A 17,004-nucleotide genomic window follows, 5' to 3' on the forward strand; every position below is an offset into this window, starting at 1 on the left:
CTCCCCACAAGATTAGTTTTATCTTGAATTTGTTTCCCAGTCCAGGTCACAGTATAACTACATAAACATTTGCAGAGCGCAGATGTGGAACAAAGAGGACTGTTTTTTTCAGCATCAGAGTTCGCACAATTGGGCTTACAGAACAAGTGGCCCTAGGGCTGCAGGGTGCGTGCACCACATTTGGACTTGCACAGGTTCAAGAACATTCTGCCACAGCCAAGCACCTGTGAAAGACTGCAGCATATCTAATAAAACTGGCTCTATTTTCCTTTGTTCTAAAGCACAGCTCCAACAGTGTTTTAACGTCTCAAGATAGCATAATTAAGAAAGGCTCTGTCCAGTTCACTTTATGAAAAAAGATGTGAACACTGGATCTAACCTAGCTGAGCTGCAACTTGCAGGTATACAAGCTACTGAAAAATAAGTCTTCTTTGTGTAAATTCAGGTTGCAAGCTCAAGTCTCAAGTGTCCTTTGCAGGATTACCTTTACTTTACAGGGTGGTTAACTAAAATGAAAAAAATTAATACTCAGATTATGAGAAGAAATAGGAATCAATGAAGCAAAATAAAATTAGAGATGCTCCAAGATACAACCTATGTAACTGCATTCGGACAACTTAGAATAATTACTTTTGCCTAATGTTTTTAAAAACTTAAAGTTTTTCTTCTCATAATCAAAATCTCTCAGCTGGTGACTCCAATTTTTGAGGCAGCATGATTTTTTTTTTTTTAAACCTGTGTCCTATTTCAGATCTCATATTAAATTGCAAACATATGAATGTATTTAGATAATCTTAAGACAGACCTTAAAAAAAAAAAAGACTTGATGCTGAAATTATGAAAAAGCATCAATTTAAGTCACTTTTGTGAAACACACATACATAAAATTAATGATGATGGCTCTCAAGTGGACAGAAAACAACATTATTTTAAGGTGGAATGGATCAGGAGTTGGCATTTGCATTGAGAGCACCTTCTGGTAAACACAGAGATATGGACAATCCATCTTTTCAACTCCACTACAGTAAGTCTCAGCTACAGCCTATCCACAGAGTGTAAAACTAAGACCATACAATCCCAATTTCCACTCACAGTAGGCAGCATAAGTAAAACTCTCCAAGCACAGAAACTATGTACTAAGTCTCCAGATTCCATGGTGAACCTGAAAGAGGGAAGAAAAAACCCTGAGGGATTACAGAAAGGAAAAGGAGAAGGCAAGGAGAAACAAAAGCAGAAAACCCCCAAACATGTAGGTATACAGGGATGCAAAGAAAATAAAGAATGGAAAAGAAAAACAGTTAGTTTTAGTAGCCTATTTGGATTTTGAATTGTGTGTTACTACAGTTAGATCACAGGTAAGCTACTGAATTTATTATGATAGAACTTATTAAGGGTCATTTTATTCCCTATGACCAATATGTTTGTTTTCTCCTTCCTGCTAAATGAAGGCCAAATGTTTTTTTAGCAATAACAAAATTAAGTAGCTAAAAATCCCTGCACATGATCATAGGATGCCCACTCATCATGAAATAGTATTTGCCAGCAGTTAGGATTCCCATGCAGTAAGTCCTATGGGACATGTCACTTTACAAGTTATTTTCTTTCTCAGTATACTTTAAAAGGATACTGTCAGCTAAAATGCTTTCATGTCCACTCTTACCTGTTTTTTTTTTGATGTAATATAAAGATTAATATGATTAAATAAATGACATGCAAAGTAAGCAGAAAAAAAGTTTCTCTCTCTCTCTTTTTTTTTTTTTTAAATATGGGCACAATAAGGAAAAGAAAAATCATGTGGAAAATGAGACATGAAAACCTGTAAAAAGGGAAATTCAGGAATAGCCATGGCCCCTGAAACTGTTTTAAACTAAACTTTAAATAACTAGATTTCAAACGGATTATCTACCCTAAAAGCTTAAGACATTAACTTCAATTAATTTCAAAAAAAGAACTGATTCAACCTAAAACGTAAAGTGTGACAGACAACTATTTATATAACTCTTTAGACTATACTTAGAACTATATATAACTATTTAGAATAACATTTATACAAAATAATTAATGAYACAGTAAATTTTATTACTTTCTACTGATTTCTATTCACCCTATTCCARGTTTGCAACAACATCTCATTAGAGAGAAATATCTCTGTTACCAGCCTCTGCATGCCTCAAAAAACACCCCAGAAACTCTGCTTTTGGCAACTACTACAGTAAGTTTGGTTTTTTTAAGCAAAAGCTGTTCTTTTGCCAAAACATTTTAAGAAATCACACAAAACAATCACTTAACCACACAGAACTCCTATAAGGATCAGTGGAAGAAAGAGTAAGTTATTGACAGCGCAGGCTATACAACACCCAACAGCAATGCTTGTTACCTTATTGTTGCTTCAGAAAAAGCACTATTAAGATTCCCCAGATAATAAAGCGTATTTCTCTCCAGAAATGCCAAGTTTTGGAGGAAAGCGTACATCACTGCTGACTGAGGCGACTTACATTGGCAGAGGTGCTTGACAAACTAGCAAAATGACAGCTCCCTGGCTAACGCTTCAAATTGTAGTCAACACACAAGAACAAAGAAACTGCTAAAGAACTGCAAAGATAAACMACTGAAGGGAGGAAAATAAAAAAAGAGCTTGCATGTCAGTCTGTAGGTCAAGTATATAATACATGCATTAAAATATAGTAACAGGTATTCATTTGTAAAAAGCAAAAAAGAATATCTAATCTGAAATGCAGTACATAACTGCGTAAAAACAATAGAAAGAGAAATGGTATATCCTCTGGCTTGCTGAGTAACAAAGTTTGAAAGATCATCTGGTTTGTATCCTGAAGACACACCGATTCCTTATGCTGGATATCCAGAGATAAATGAGAGAAACTTTTCRACATGGAAGTACTGCTGCTATGTATTACTTTTATCTTCCCTCCTCTTTTACCTTCACCAAAATCCATTCACAGTATCACTTGCATCTAGTTAAACTTACCAAAGTGGCTTCAACACCCACTCTAGCCATTTCACAAAAGCAACATATTGATGCAAATTAAACAACAAYGACTCTACATCAAACGTTCTCAGGTAAATCATACAGTTTGTGGAAATATCATCCTAACATTTAAATTCAGTGTATTCCTGTCATGTTTTAAGATGTACTTTTATCTTCTTGCATAAGCACCAAGAAATTCACGTACCAAAATAAATAAATGAATAAATAAAATAAATTACGATTAGAACTGTGTCCTAAAATTGCTAGCAAAGACACACATGCTCAAGGGCAGTCATAATAAACAACTAAAAGATTTTGTTGTAAAACCATACACAAACTAGACCAAGATTAACATTTTCATCGAATTCAAGTCCTTCAACACTGAAAAGCAAGTTTATCAACCAATTGTATTTTCTTTGGAAAGATATCTTTCTTCAAAAACAAGCAAGTCATGCCTGAAACAATGCATATGTTTAACTGCCAAGGACAGAAATTCCCTGGGTTAAAGAGAAAATCCGTTCTTACTTTTAAAACTCAATATATAAAAATAGAAGTCGTTAAAAAGCGGTATTCTTTCATCAGCCAACTTTGTTGTTTACTGCCACAACTGCCTATGGATACACAGCTTTCAAATAAGTTGCACGGGTTTTCTTAAGTATCATAAAGGCAAAATATATCCCACTTTTATTTGARAGCTTTCAGCTCCTTAAGCAACTCAATGTGTCTAATCTGCATGTTTACCAGGGGTGAGAAAATACAAGTATTACTAATAAGAGAAATGTTAATAAGAGGAATGTTAAACAAGATGCAGAATGACAATAACATTCTTGAGCAAGACTGTATGAACTTAATAATAGAATTTATATCAATTATCTCACAAATCAACCTTCATTCTACCTTACTAAGTTTTAAAACCACAAAGTGTTGGTTCTAATTCATGCAGTCATCATTATTATAATCAAAGAAAGAAGTTTAGTAATAAGTTAATCATTCACCTTCCTTTGGTTGAGTCATAACAGGTGTTTGCGTCTCCTTTGTATATGTAACAATTTCTCGAGGAGGAAAGTCAACTTGTGTAATTTTGGCCATTCCAAGTTTAACAGGCCCACGTCTAAATAAAACGAATAGAAACATCAGAAAAAATATTTATCTTTACRAATTATTTCATATTCGGCCTAGAACAATACCCAAGTCATCATGCCAAACACCACAGCCTAGTCAAACTTAAATCCCATGGAAACTAACCCCTGAAGAAGCCACATGACTATAATTTTTATTTAAAGTCAGTAGTTATTTATACATCCGAGACAAGAAGAAAGATGTGCAAATACATACAGATATCTGGAATATAAATAGCATTTTAAAGTTTTGCTCTTTTGCTGTTGACCAAGGTACTGTTGTGTACTGTGTATATGAAATACCCTATTTTCAGTGGAAGAGACCTGCTCACGAGTCACATTTGCAAGGTTAGGGTTCTAGGATTTCAAAGCTTGAAAAATGGCTTAATTATTCTGAACAAAAAAGCATCTCCTAGTCCATTTAACTGTGCCGCCCATCTTTTGATCTACCTCTAAGATGTTACTTAGAACTGCGAGTCTGATCTGAAGTCCACACATTGACAAGTCAGTTATCCATAATGCACCACTCCAGAATATGATAGTGAAAACCTCAATGCTTTCATTCTCACTTTAGCTTATGAAATACGATCTTATAAATGCAGATACAGCCAGTATCACCTAACTACAATACCTAACGTACTTTAAAAAAAATGCATCATATTAATCAGACCCACCTCAGTCGCTGTGATTTCCTATAAAAGGTAATTTCAGTATGTATTGTAGTCAATATAGCAATGATCCAACAATTAAAAGCAATTTATCTATATAAAATTTAGTTTCTCATTATCCACACCTCTCCTAATATAGAAGGAAAGAAGAAGGAGCAGCTCTTCTTATTAAAGATTTTGGTGGGCTGAATCATAGCTCTTATAGCATGTTATGGGTTTTAGCAAGCACTTATAATGAAATAAGAGTTTTTATAAGCATACTTGACATATTAACATGGATGTTGTATTAAAAGATGGGAGTCATTCTGTTTTAAATAGATAGTTCTTCTAAGCTTTTTATTTTAAAGGAAATTATTTTTAAAGTTTATCTTGCCAAAGAAAGATTCAAAGAAAAACATTAAATAAGCACCTTTACATATATTTAATAAGATCAAAATTTCCTATTACGAACCAACAGCACTAAGTCTTGGGACACTGTGAAGCCTCATTAGTCACAGAATATTCTCTTAACAATTACTTGAAGTCTTAAGAAAAATAAGCTCTAATATTCATCATTCACAAATATATTAAATAGGGAATATAATAAATCTATGCAATACCCCAGATCGGAATCAGAGTGAAGCTGAAGAACTGATGGATCAGTATCCCAATGCAGCGTCCTGATACCACAAGTTGAACAACCATGCAGCATTAGCAAAAAAGGCCAGAGATTAGTGAAGCAAATATACACTATGAAACACTAGAGTTATAGTAAGCTTACAGTTATTTCATTCCCCACAAAAACCGAAGCAATGTAACATCAGTTAAGGGAAATTCACCAAAAATTCAGTGCAATAATACATACAGCAAATACAAAAGTTAAAAAGCAAACACAGAATTCAGAGCTATTAGAAAAGAATTAAAYTATTTTAAAGACTGAAAGTTAAAGATTTGCAAACAAACATAGCCTTTATGAGGGACAAATACAAATATTTTAATTACTGTCAGGAACTATTAGACTTCAAACTCCTTTTTAAATCTGTACAGATCTGGTCATGTCATATGAAGACAGATTTGTTAACATTATGCAGTCTTGCCCAGAGCATTAAATATGTGGAGGAAATTGTCATATTGGTAAAGGAAATGAGTCAACACATAAACCTTTTGGTAGAGGGGCAGAAACATTTCCACTGGGATAGAGAACTGCTAGAGTTTCCAAGATGTGACACTGCAGTAATTACGGGTTAAGCACTGCCTTGGGCTTACAAGTGTCATCTGATTTGGAGACAACTCTGCTTAAGGTATTTAAATCTCTTAGATATAGTGGGCTTTATATTAATAACACATTTCAAAGTACTGTGGGTATCTCATCAGAATAACAAACAGAATGCATCCACTGTAAGTCACTTTTATATCAAAAGAAATAGGAAGTTAGGCCTAAATCTTGTCTCTTTCCCTTCATTCTTAGCCTTCACCACAAAGTTTCCTTTAGTGCTACTGCCAACTATGACATTTAAGCGGAGTTTTAAAACAGTTTTTTATGCTTAAAATAGGCATATAGGAAATATTAACAAGCAAAAATATTTTTGTCTTATGTTTTAAATCATGTTTTTTAACAAATTGAAAAATAAAGAAAGAATACGTAATATTTTACTATAAGAAGTCAATAAAAAGTACATATTCCCTTCTATCATTTTAAGAATGGTAACGTTCTTTTAAAGTGCATTATTCCTAAAGGTAAGGCTGATCTCAAAAGTTTACAGGCAATGCCATAAAAACTCACTTGTACAGGTGTATCATGCATTATCTTGTTCTTGTAGAAAGTGTGTCAGAAGAGTAACTGATTATAGCTTAATTAAGAATTAAAGAACCACTGTCTACTGCATCCACAGCAACACGCAAATTCCAGAACTCTCCATATCTTTTGTGTGTCAGGACAGAGACTGTCTTGTCATAAACTTAATTATTTTGAGTATGCTTGTTTTTTAGGTTTCTGCTATTTTTCTTGGACAAAAATCTAAGCTTGGAGTTTAAACTGGTTCCTGAGACTTCAGGTTGGATATTGCTTGTACTAAGGTTCAATGTTGTTACACATTAAAAACAAACAAACAAACAAAAAAACCAACCAGCCAAAAACCTTCTAAAACCTTCTAAAAACCCTCTACCAAAAACCTTCAGATTGCTTCTGCAAAGGAAGATTTCTTATCTTCAGATAGTCCTACGCTACATTACCACAACACTTGTCAAACATTTTCCCAACCTTTTCAATTACATTTGGGAGGGCTATAAATTAAGACTCCTACTTTTGTGCCTAGTGTAAGGCCTAGATCTTCCTGAGGTTGCTCTCCTGCTTTCAAAGCATTCTTTTAACTTTCAACAGTTTCTTCAGTGGTACTAAGGACAGTCTGCCTTTTAAAATAGTTAAAGTTAACATACAGTATAGGACTTACTGTTAATCTTTTTCCAAAATTTTCTTTTAAAATAAAGGTGACATTCCAAAATGAAATGCATCTTCTATATGTGTACCACAATGACATAGAATACCATTCTTTTTGCTTTCCAGAAACTTATTAATGCCTTAAGTTGTATTAATTTATCTACAAGCTTCAGTGAATAGAATGGATTCTTCCACATACTTCTGAACTTCTATGCATCCAGGCTTACTCCTAATGCTTCACATATCTCTAAGTAGTACTTCATGCATTTAAACTAAATCTTTGAAGCACCCACCTAACCTAAATATAAACAAACTATATTAATCTTCAGTCTTGAAATCTTAACTCTTAACTGAGGAAAAGAGAGAAGGAACAGTAAGAACGCAAAGGAACAGTAACAAACTGGAAGACAAAACTGTTTACCTGTGAAAATAAAGCAAGACAGGTGGAGGTAACAGCAGGAACAAAGTCTGAACACTGTTTTAATAATTACTAAATAAGTAAAGTTACTGGGAAGATTCAGCAACATAGAGCAAAAAAGACTAAATTAATAAAGGAGGTCATCTCTGTAAAGCACAGTTCCAGCACAAACAGAGAACTGTAGAGTGGCCACACACCATCAAAGAACTGAAAGAATACACTGATATAAAAGGGCTTGTTTTAAGACTATCAAGAATACTGGAACAACTTGAACTTGCTAACATATCTCATATTGACACAGAAGTCATCCATGAACTGCCAAGTATAATGCTAGGGAATTATCACACAGTACAACTTTTTCCATTGTTTTCCAGGTTTGAGTGGATGTGTACATTAGGCATGCTGCACACATTTTTACTAATAGAGTAGGATATAGATATCCGTTTACCAGCGGAGGCAAATGACATTACCCAGTGGTCAGAGAATAAACAAGGGGAGTCTCTCTAACAGCAATGATATACTGCCTTAAATCTAGCTATATAGTTATACCTCTGTTTCATAATTCCAGGGTAGCATCTTTTTTTTTTTTTTTTTTTTTTTTTTTTACATTTCCACATCTTGGAAATTGTCAAGACCTACATTTAGTTTTAAGTTTTGCAAATGGCTGAAGCTATAGGGGTTTAGAATATAAGCTTTCTCAAGTCTTCATAAAAACAAGTACGCATAGAACAGCATTATGTTACTACGTATGTGGAATACACAATCAGAGAACACAGAACGCTCATGAGGTGGAGATAAATTCAGTACACAACATGAATGTGGAGTCTGACTACACAGGTATGTGACCTACACGTATTATCATTTTGAATTTAAGTTATATATGAAAAGAAAAAATCTATTTATCAAACATTTCTTGTTTTTTCTTCTAGACAGTGAATTTAAACATGAAATGACAATTCARCAAGTTATTTGAAATTCAAGATTACTACTTAAAATTTTCTTTTACTAAATTAAAAAGCAATGATATTGGTTCTTCAGTTACATGACAAGTGAACTTCAATTGCATAGTGAAGAACCTATATCCTCAAAACAGCACGTAGGCACTGTCAGAGTTTGTGTTCATATCTGTTGCCTGTTGTATTCTCCTGGTTTTAACTTAGCGGTTGCTACTTGGAAATAAACAATTTGCAACTTTTGTTTAGACCATTAAAATCTTGAATACTTTTAGATTGAGACTATGTAGTTAAGCATGCATAATGCACATGCATACAAAACGTTACTCTAATCTTTTTTAAACATGTGAAAGTGGTATAGGTATTTACTCTTTCTCCAAAACGACAACTCATACAAGCACAAAAGTAACTCAGAATATCTGTGCTTTAACTAAACTTCATCCATGAAACATATACAGTAAATTTAAAGTACATGAGCAATTATTTGCTGTGAAAATATAATTTATCAGTATTAATAGGCAAATACTGTTCTTGTTTACAGACTGTGCACAAGATATGACAAATGGTGGAAACTCCCTTTGGAGGTACTGTTTCCCATCTTATCACCCAAAAATCTCCACTTTGAATTCCTGGTTTAAAAGAAATATTTATCTGACTGTCTTTAAAGCTGTATTTCTCAAACTGTCATGCACCAAAAAAAAAAAAAAAAAACCAAAAAAAAAAAAACAACCCCCCCCCAAAAACCCCCCACCCCCCCCCCCCCCAGAGGAATGTAGCAAGTACTGGAGCTAAAGAACTGTAGCTGTACCAACAGGGTGCTATGCTTTGGCCAAATGAGGGAAATTGTGAATGGTATAGTTTTGTGGCAGGGGATAGGATAGCTACAAGGTAAAATAACTTGAGAAATATTGTTTTGAGTATGAAAAATTCAGAAGCAAGGCAAGGTTTGTAGACAATATCTTTTACTAGAACAGTTGGAAAAAGGAAACAGCTTACGATACATATATGCCCTCCTTTAAAAAGCTGGGAAGAGCTCAAAAGTTTGACTTTTCCAGTTGTTTTACTGTCCTTACAATTCACGTTTACAAGAATATTACCACAAGACATTCAGATTTACTTTAAACTTGCAAGTTTCAACAACTCTGAGTTAATGCTGGCAATTTCAAATTAGTAAATATAGCTGTATTTCAAATTGTAAAGTAAAGCACTTGGGTAAAACAGTCACTGTTTACAAATTCAATACCACTGTAACCTCATATTCAAGTCATTAACCTTGATTTCTTATAAAGTTTAGATTATTCAAAAATACAAGTGTTAAACAAAGGAATACGTCAAAGAAAGTGACATACCTAGATCCAACAGCGCCATCACCAGAGTCCTGGCTTCCAGCCTCACTTGGCGTACTCACAGATTTGGAAGACGGAGAGGTAGGAGGAGGGACTAGATAGTGAAACAGACAGGTATCCGCTGTTACTACTCGGAGAGGTTGCACAGCTTAGGATGTTTCCAAATTAATTTAACATGAAATATTAAAAAATAAAATAAAATAATGGCAAACAAAAAATACATGGATGAAAATGAACAGTAGAAAGAGAGGGGAAAAGACAATGTTAACATTTCATGCTGGATGTTCATGCAATTGTTTGGCATTTATGCACCTGAGGCATACAAAAAGACATGGAGGGAAAGACACTTAAGAGAAAATGACTTGAAAATATATTTTTAAAACTGAAATTCTAATAAATGGTGGCACCAACTTGCAAAAGATAATTTCTACTAAATCATGTTGCTTAAAAGTAAAAGGAATATATTTGTTAATATAGTTCAACATTAGTTTTCTTAAAAATATTTAACTGGTGATTTTGTTTCAAAATACATAATCACAGAAGTGTGGACCAAAAAAGTGGTTTTGTCATGGAGCATACTATTATTTTTGCTTTAGTTTGAATCAAACATAAATCTTGTGTCATCTACCCCAAACACACTGAAGTATCTGGTGTTGCTTTTTTTTTTTTCTTTTTATTAGACAAACTGTCTAGTACTGTTAAATTGAAACTTCTTCTTAAAAGTCAGTTCATTTCCAGCATTTAGATTAAGACTGCAAATACAGTTTAAAAAGCAACATGGTTTTTGGAACTGATACATAACAATGAATGATATCATGCCATTTGAACAACACAAAACTACTCCAATATTTCTTCCAAATTTTCTTTTTAAAAATGGTAACTTAAATTTATGCTTAAGAATCAGGATGTGTTTCAAAGGTCCTTATACGCTTCACTTTTCATTAAAACATTCAGTCAACCCATTCACTCCTTAATTGAACAATATGAGATTAGACGCTTATTTTGTCACTATTTAAAAAAGTCACTTAGCTCTATCTAGAAATAAGTATGGCCAAAAAATTCAAACAAAAATAAACTCATAACAGTATACATGGTCAAGACATAAATAATGAATTAGGACATTAGAGATCACAAAGCCAGATCTAAAAACATTTGTTATGCTACTACTCTTTCAACCCACCCATTCTAATCATTTAGCAAAAGATGAAAGCAAGTAACAGCCTCCCAGGGTTTTTAAGGCCTCTAAAGTATCTGTCACCTCTCTTTCATGACCCTGTGAAACTGTGACACAGAGTCTAAAACATAAGCATGGCAATCAAAACAAACTTAACTACATTGCATCGTCACTACAAGAGTAATTAATAAATGAAACCAAGGCTAATTTAATTTTGTATAACTCCAGAAAAGAATGGCATTATACAAATGCAAGACATTCCTGTAATGCACACAAGAATTACAGCAATTTTAAAAATGGAAAAGCCCTACACAAAYGAATTCAATCTTTGCAGATTTTTGTATGAGAAGAACAAAAATTCCTAATTCTCAAATTTCTTCCCACAGAACACAAATCCAAGTTTTTCCTCATAGAAAAAAAAMCAAAATTGTTATTCAAACTCCATCAAGCTCTCCATTAAAAAAAAAATCTGTAATACAAAGAACAAAGTGAAAGAGAATGAAAGTAAAACAAAACATACACAGACACAAATGGAACAAGGTTTACTATCACCTAAAAATTCACTGAAGACAATTAAATACAACTACAGTTTCTTCAGTAAAAACTCCTCAAACTTTCTACCATATTTTATTCAAAGTAAATACTTAAACTATAATCATTTTATCTATTTGCACACTCCTCAGTTAGCAAGTTAGTAAGTTAATCTAATAATTAAAAAATAGCAAGTTCACAGTTAATAAGGGAGAGCAGACTGTGGACACCAAGAAATACACTACTTCAAGAGTTGAACTACAATTTATGTCAGAGTTAAGTGACTTAGTATTTGATGCTACATTGCCCTCTCGTGGAGGGAGCTGTTTTCAAGGAATTCTTCCCATTAGTTAGGCGATACTTATTTAACACATACATCTTAAGAAAAGACCAAGTATAATTCTACCTTCACCCACAGAGGATGAAACTACAGTGACTTCTTGAAAGTTATTTTGTTTCACTAACTTATGCCTTCTTATATAAAAAGAATYGGAAGTATACACTTTTCCTGCTATTCATACTATACTTCACACTATTATGCTGCCATCTTCTGCAAGAGAGMCACCTTTCTTTGGCACTGTACTAGTATTTATGCTGTCAGGATCCAGCCAGCAGACTGAGCTCGTGCCTCAGGCACACTACTGCGAGGTCGGGGTAGGGCATTTTAGCTTAGTTGGGCATCTGGCCTGCTCTGGGTATCTTGCAAGGAAACAGAAGGAGCCTGAGAATCCATGTGCACAGATGGGTGCAGTTAAGGAGGGGCTCAGTGGAATTAAACACAGCACTGACAGGAGTGTGCCCTGGTCTGACAGGCCAGCGACCCAGAGGGGTGTTCTGTTTTGTTTTGTTTTTGTTTGTTTTTTAACCACACAGCTACTACTCTAAGTCCACGTGATTATTTCTTTTGAGGACTGGCCATCATGTGATTTTTAGATTTGCTCTCACAGATTTAAAAAATATATATATATGATCTTATGCATTTCTGCAAGAGTTTCATGTCAACTGCCTTAGTGAGACTTCATACAAGAAAGTGTTCAACCAAACCAAATAAAATCTCTAATAGATAAGAACTGTTTACCTACAATATACTTCATGCTAACACAGCCCAAACACAATCTCTGGAACTGTCAGAAAGAACAGTCCAAGCTACTAAGAAATTTCTGCTGCAGCTGCTGTAATGTGAATGGCTTTAATGGTATTCCATGCTCATTTTTAAACACTTCAGGATTGTCCAAAAGCAATTATGAAGATAGAATTACACACAGATCATCCCAATAACAAGTGATTTTTGTTAATATTTGCCAACCCAGTTGAAATAAACCCTCATCATCATTAAATCCAATCTGAAAAGTAAGTTTTAATAGTTCTTGAATTTCAAACCTGGAGGAAAAGAAGCGGAGTTCAAGTATTGCCCTCTCTGCTTTCATTTTCCAGAGAGACACGGCTAAGTAAAGGCAAAGAGCCACAACCGATATACTATACCAATACACCCATCCAAGAATGCCATAGACATGAATTAYCTTCCTAGAGAGTTAAGTTTTATACTTAGCCTTGCTATTACTCCATCAAAGTCCATCAGATATTTGAGATGAGGAGAATTAGGGAGTAAATATGCAGAAAGGAAACAAGCCAACTCTGCATGAAAATATCAGAATTTAGATTTTACATTATGCAACACAGAGAGAAGAAATACAGAAAAATAATAGGCAGAGAAAATAGGAAAAAAGAACAAAGATACACCATATTTATATATTTCAACTAAAAGATGCTAAAGAATCTATCAAGAACAAAACATATATCTTTTACAAATATTACTAATGAGTACTGAGACACATCACTGGATATTACAAAAAATGACCACCAAGCAGGACAAAGTAGTACCAAAACTAGGCAAGTGTACCCAAAAAATAGTGGCCATGGAATTTTCAAGATAGTTACATAAATATCACAATCCTAACAACAAAATACAAAGGACAAGATGTTTATTTCATAAACTAACATTCATATTCTTACCAACAGGAGAGTCAGGTGTTAACCCCATGCTCTGAAGTAATGCTTCGGCTTCTCTTCTCTTCTTTTCAAGATCAGATTCTTCTTGTACAGGAAGAACTTCTTTCTTCTGATCAGTCTAAAAATAATTAAGTAGTTAAGTYAGGGCATTTAAGTGGTATTAAGAACTGTTTAATTTCATTTCTGAGATCTCACTAGGTTTTCTGTGCTACTGAAACCTATTATCATACAGGTCAGAAAATCAAGTCTAGTAATTCTGATGATCCTTTCTGTAGATAAGTAAACAGCAGTCAGGAATCACCAAATTTGGAAGCTTTGGTACTGTCTTCAGTACACAATGACATATACAATGTGCAAAAGTGTCTTCCCATTTGTCAAAATGACTGACACTTCATAAGATCAAGAACACTTTTTTTTCCTTACACTAATGCTAACCACTGTAAAATTATTAGGATGCTAGGCTGGATATAGCGCATGCTAAACTGTGTAGTAATTAAGAATAAAAATATACAAGGGCGATGATTGCCTCTGATCATTTTAGCTATTTTTTGTTGGGCTGCTTAGTGAGAAAGCTTTCTTTTGAACCTCAGAGGTTTCACAAAACAAACAAAACCTTAAAAAACTTTGCAGTAACTACTTAACGCCCAAAGCTTTGCAATGGATTTAAATATTTTTAAGTTGTTTTATTTTCTGCTAAATTTCACACAACAAAAGAATAAAATCACACTCCCATCCTCTTTGAAAGATGCTGAGCACTTCTCCACATTTTTCCACACCTTATTTAAATTCCAGAAACATGATTCATAGTTTAAGGTATTCCCAATTCAGTCACTGGCAAGTGAACATTTTTGTAAATGTAAATTAATTATATAAATACAAGGCTTTAGAAGAAGCAGCAAAATCTAGACCAACCTATTCTATCACAATGTCTTGATTAAAGACCAATTACTCCTTGCATGGCTGCATGTTACACTTCTAATCTACTGTACAATTCCTTTTAGAAGAAAGCCACTCCCAAACTTTAGCGCAAGTTCCCAACTGATGAGCCATTGTATCACATGTGGAACCTCAAATACAGACAATATATTGTTCACAAGATATTTCCCTCGCCTTTTTGTCTGTATCATGTTGCTGGCAGCTGCCCAGTCTTGAGTCATATGCTAATTCAGGACTCCTACAAGATCATAATCAAAATACAGAAATGTCAAGAAAAAATGCCCAACAGACCAAAACATTTAGGCAAGTTTTATTTATGATATATAATCTGCTTTCAGCAGAGAAGTGGTAAGACATCACTGACGTATGTAAGCAAGGAAAAATCCAGAGGACTGTTAACAAACTGAGGCTAACACAAAAGTAGCATGTGTCCTGAGTGCTGCTTCGATTTTAAAATTCAGGCTAAAGAGCAGAAAAATATAGCATGCTGTTAGTACAGTAACAACACTAGCACTTAGACAACTCACATGGGCATTCCGAGAACTGCATTTCAGAAATGTGTCCTCTAAATAATACCACCACAAATTATTAAGCAGAGCTTTTGTGCAATACTTTGGTTGCTTCCCACAGTGACTTGATTAATGATGTCTCATACATACAAGTACAAAGTTTGGATTTCCACAAACACAAGTGTAGGATTTTTTTTTAAATATAACTTACCGTATCAATAATTCTAAAGAAAATAAGAGGCATTTGTTCTTCCCAGGAAAGGAAACTGCTACATTTGCACCAGCAACAGACCATTAAATAGACTCTCCCTAAATAACATGTAGCAAACAACTTTAAGTAAACCCACCTTTAAATTTTAGACAAGTTACATACAGAAACAGTCAAATTTCAAGAATAAAATTATTTCTTACTTCTTTTTTCTTTCTTTCTTCCTCCTTTCTTTTTTTCTCCTCCCTGATTTGAGCCAACCGTTGCTTCTTGCGCTCCAGCTCCGCTTTCAGTTCACTTTTGTCAGACATGGTTGAAATGCTGATCAACACAGAAACCACACCATGGTTATTTGTATGTTTTTAAAGATAGCAACCTTTCTTTAAGTAAGCAGCCATTAATGTATCTGTACTAGTTTACAAAACTTGGAACAGTGAAAAGTCTTAAAATCATAATTAAAATCACATCCCTATTTCCACATTTCCCTCACTTAACATAATCTAAGTATTGAAAAGATTGTTTTAAAACAAAGAGAACTACGGTATGATGAGAGCATCCATTCCTAATGCACTTCTGAAGCTGTTTGAAAGAACCATTTTGAAAGAAATAYGTTAAGCACCAAAGACAGTACTATCTGATTTTGCCACAAGATCCTGTACAGCTACAGAGCCAACTACAAGACTGATAAATAGAAAAAATGCAAGGAAAGTACTTTTGCAGTATCTACCTTTACTTTTCATTTTAGTATCTTAAATATTGGCATGCTATAAATTAGCAGTATGTAGACTATATATCCTGCCACAAACAGCTGTAGGATTCAAAACAGATTTAATAGAAGATTTAGCAGGATTAATAGAAATTGCAAAGCAAAGTAGGTTCAAAYGTCATGGCAAAAAAAAAAAGTATGAAATATGCAGATGCTCATTTTTAAAGAGCTTTTTGTACACTGTCAGCTAAGATATCAGTGGATTTTTCATAGCAAAAAAAAAAAAATCTACAGAAATGTTTTGCTACGTAACTAATCCCATTAAGTACAGATGGGAAAGTCATCAATAAACAAAAMCAAAAAACACCATTTCACAGTTTCACGGAGATTTAAAACACAGGTATGAAAAACTGTGTGAATGGGCTGAGTGAATAAGAAGTTAATTGTTTTGCTGTTAAACAAATGCAAGTATATCCGGTATAGAAAACACAGAAGGGGTTCTGCAATGGCTGGGGGATCTACAGATGCTTTTAAACTAAGCTTGCAAACAATGACGTTAAATTAAGCATTAGTAATACACTATTCACTGAATTAAGAATACCTGCAAGTGTTTGTGTAGCACAGAAAATGAAGCAAAATCAAAATGAAGCAAGTCTCCTACATTTACCCCAATATATATATATTGGTATGTTTTTCACCCATTTTGACTGCAAACACTTAGGTACTACTGTCACCGAAATCGTACTAAAAATAAATAAATAAATAAAAATCTACTGCCGGCATTTTAAGTCAGTGTTTCTGTTCAGCTTCAAAGCAGCAATAGGAACGCCTGCTGCCAACGCAAGATGGAGCTTCTCCCCCGGCCACCGCTCCCTGCCTTTCTCACACCGGGCCAGGGAAGCGGTGCGGCACGAACGAGCCGCTCTCGGACGCGGCCGCCCGACCGCCCGGCGCCGCCCGCGGTAGCAGTAGCTGCGGACAGCGCTAACTGCCGGCCCGACCGGCGCCGCGCGGCGGGCGCCGCC

General features: G+C 34.5%; 1 protein-coding gene across 3 annotated transcripts in view; it reads right to left on the minus strand.

Moving 5' to 3' along the window:
- Positions 1 to 17,004, minus strand: part of DYNC1I2 (dynein cytoplasmic 1 intermediate chain 2) — a 32,090-nt gene that overhangs the window by 14,411 nt on the left and 675 nt on the right. For 2 of the 3 annotated variants that reach the window (XM_026061381.1, XM_026061382.1), the window contains exons 2-6: positions 15,477 to 15,594; positions 13,624 to 13,738; positions 9,909 to 9,999; positions 5,372 to 5,431; positions 3,982 to 4,097 (exon numbers count right to left, since the gene is read on the minus strand). In XM_026061381.1, the coding sequence (XP_025917166.1) occupies positions 3,982 to 4,097; positions 5,372 to 5,431; positions 9,909 to 9,999; positions 13,624 to 13,738; positions 15,477 to 15,584 (490 nt within the window). In that variant the 5' untranslated portion in view covers positions 15,585 to 15,594. The remainder of the gene's footprint in view (positions 1 to 3,981; positions 4,098 to 5,371; positions 5,432 to 9,908; positions 10,000 to 13,623; positions 13,739 to 15,476; positions 15,595 to 17,004) is intronic. The other variant, XM_026061383.1, reaches the window with a different exon arrangement.

Source organism: Apteryx rowi, unplaced genomic scaffold, assembly GCF_003343035.1.
Source record: "Apteryx rowi isolate R43461 unplaced genomic scaffold, aptRow1 scaffold_180, whole genome shotgun sequence".
Lineage (NCBI taxonomy): Eukaryota > Metazoa > Chordata > Aves > Apterygiformes > Apterygidae > Apteryx > Apteryx rowi.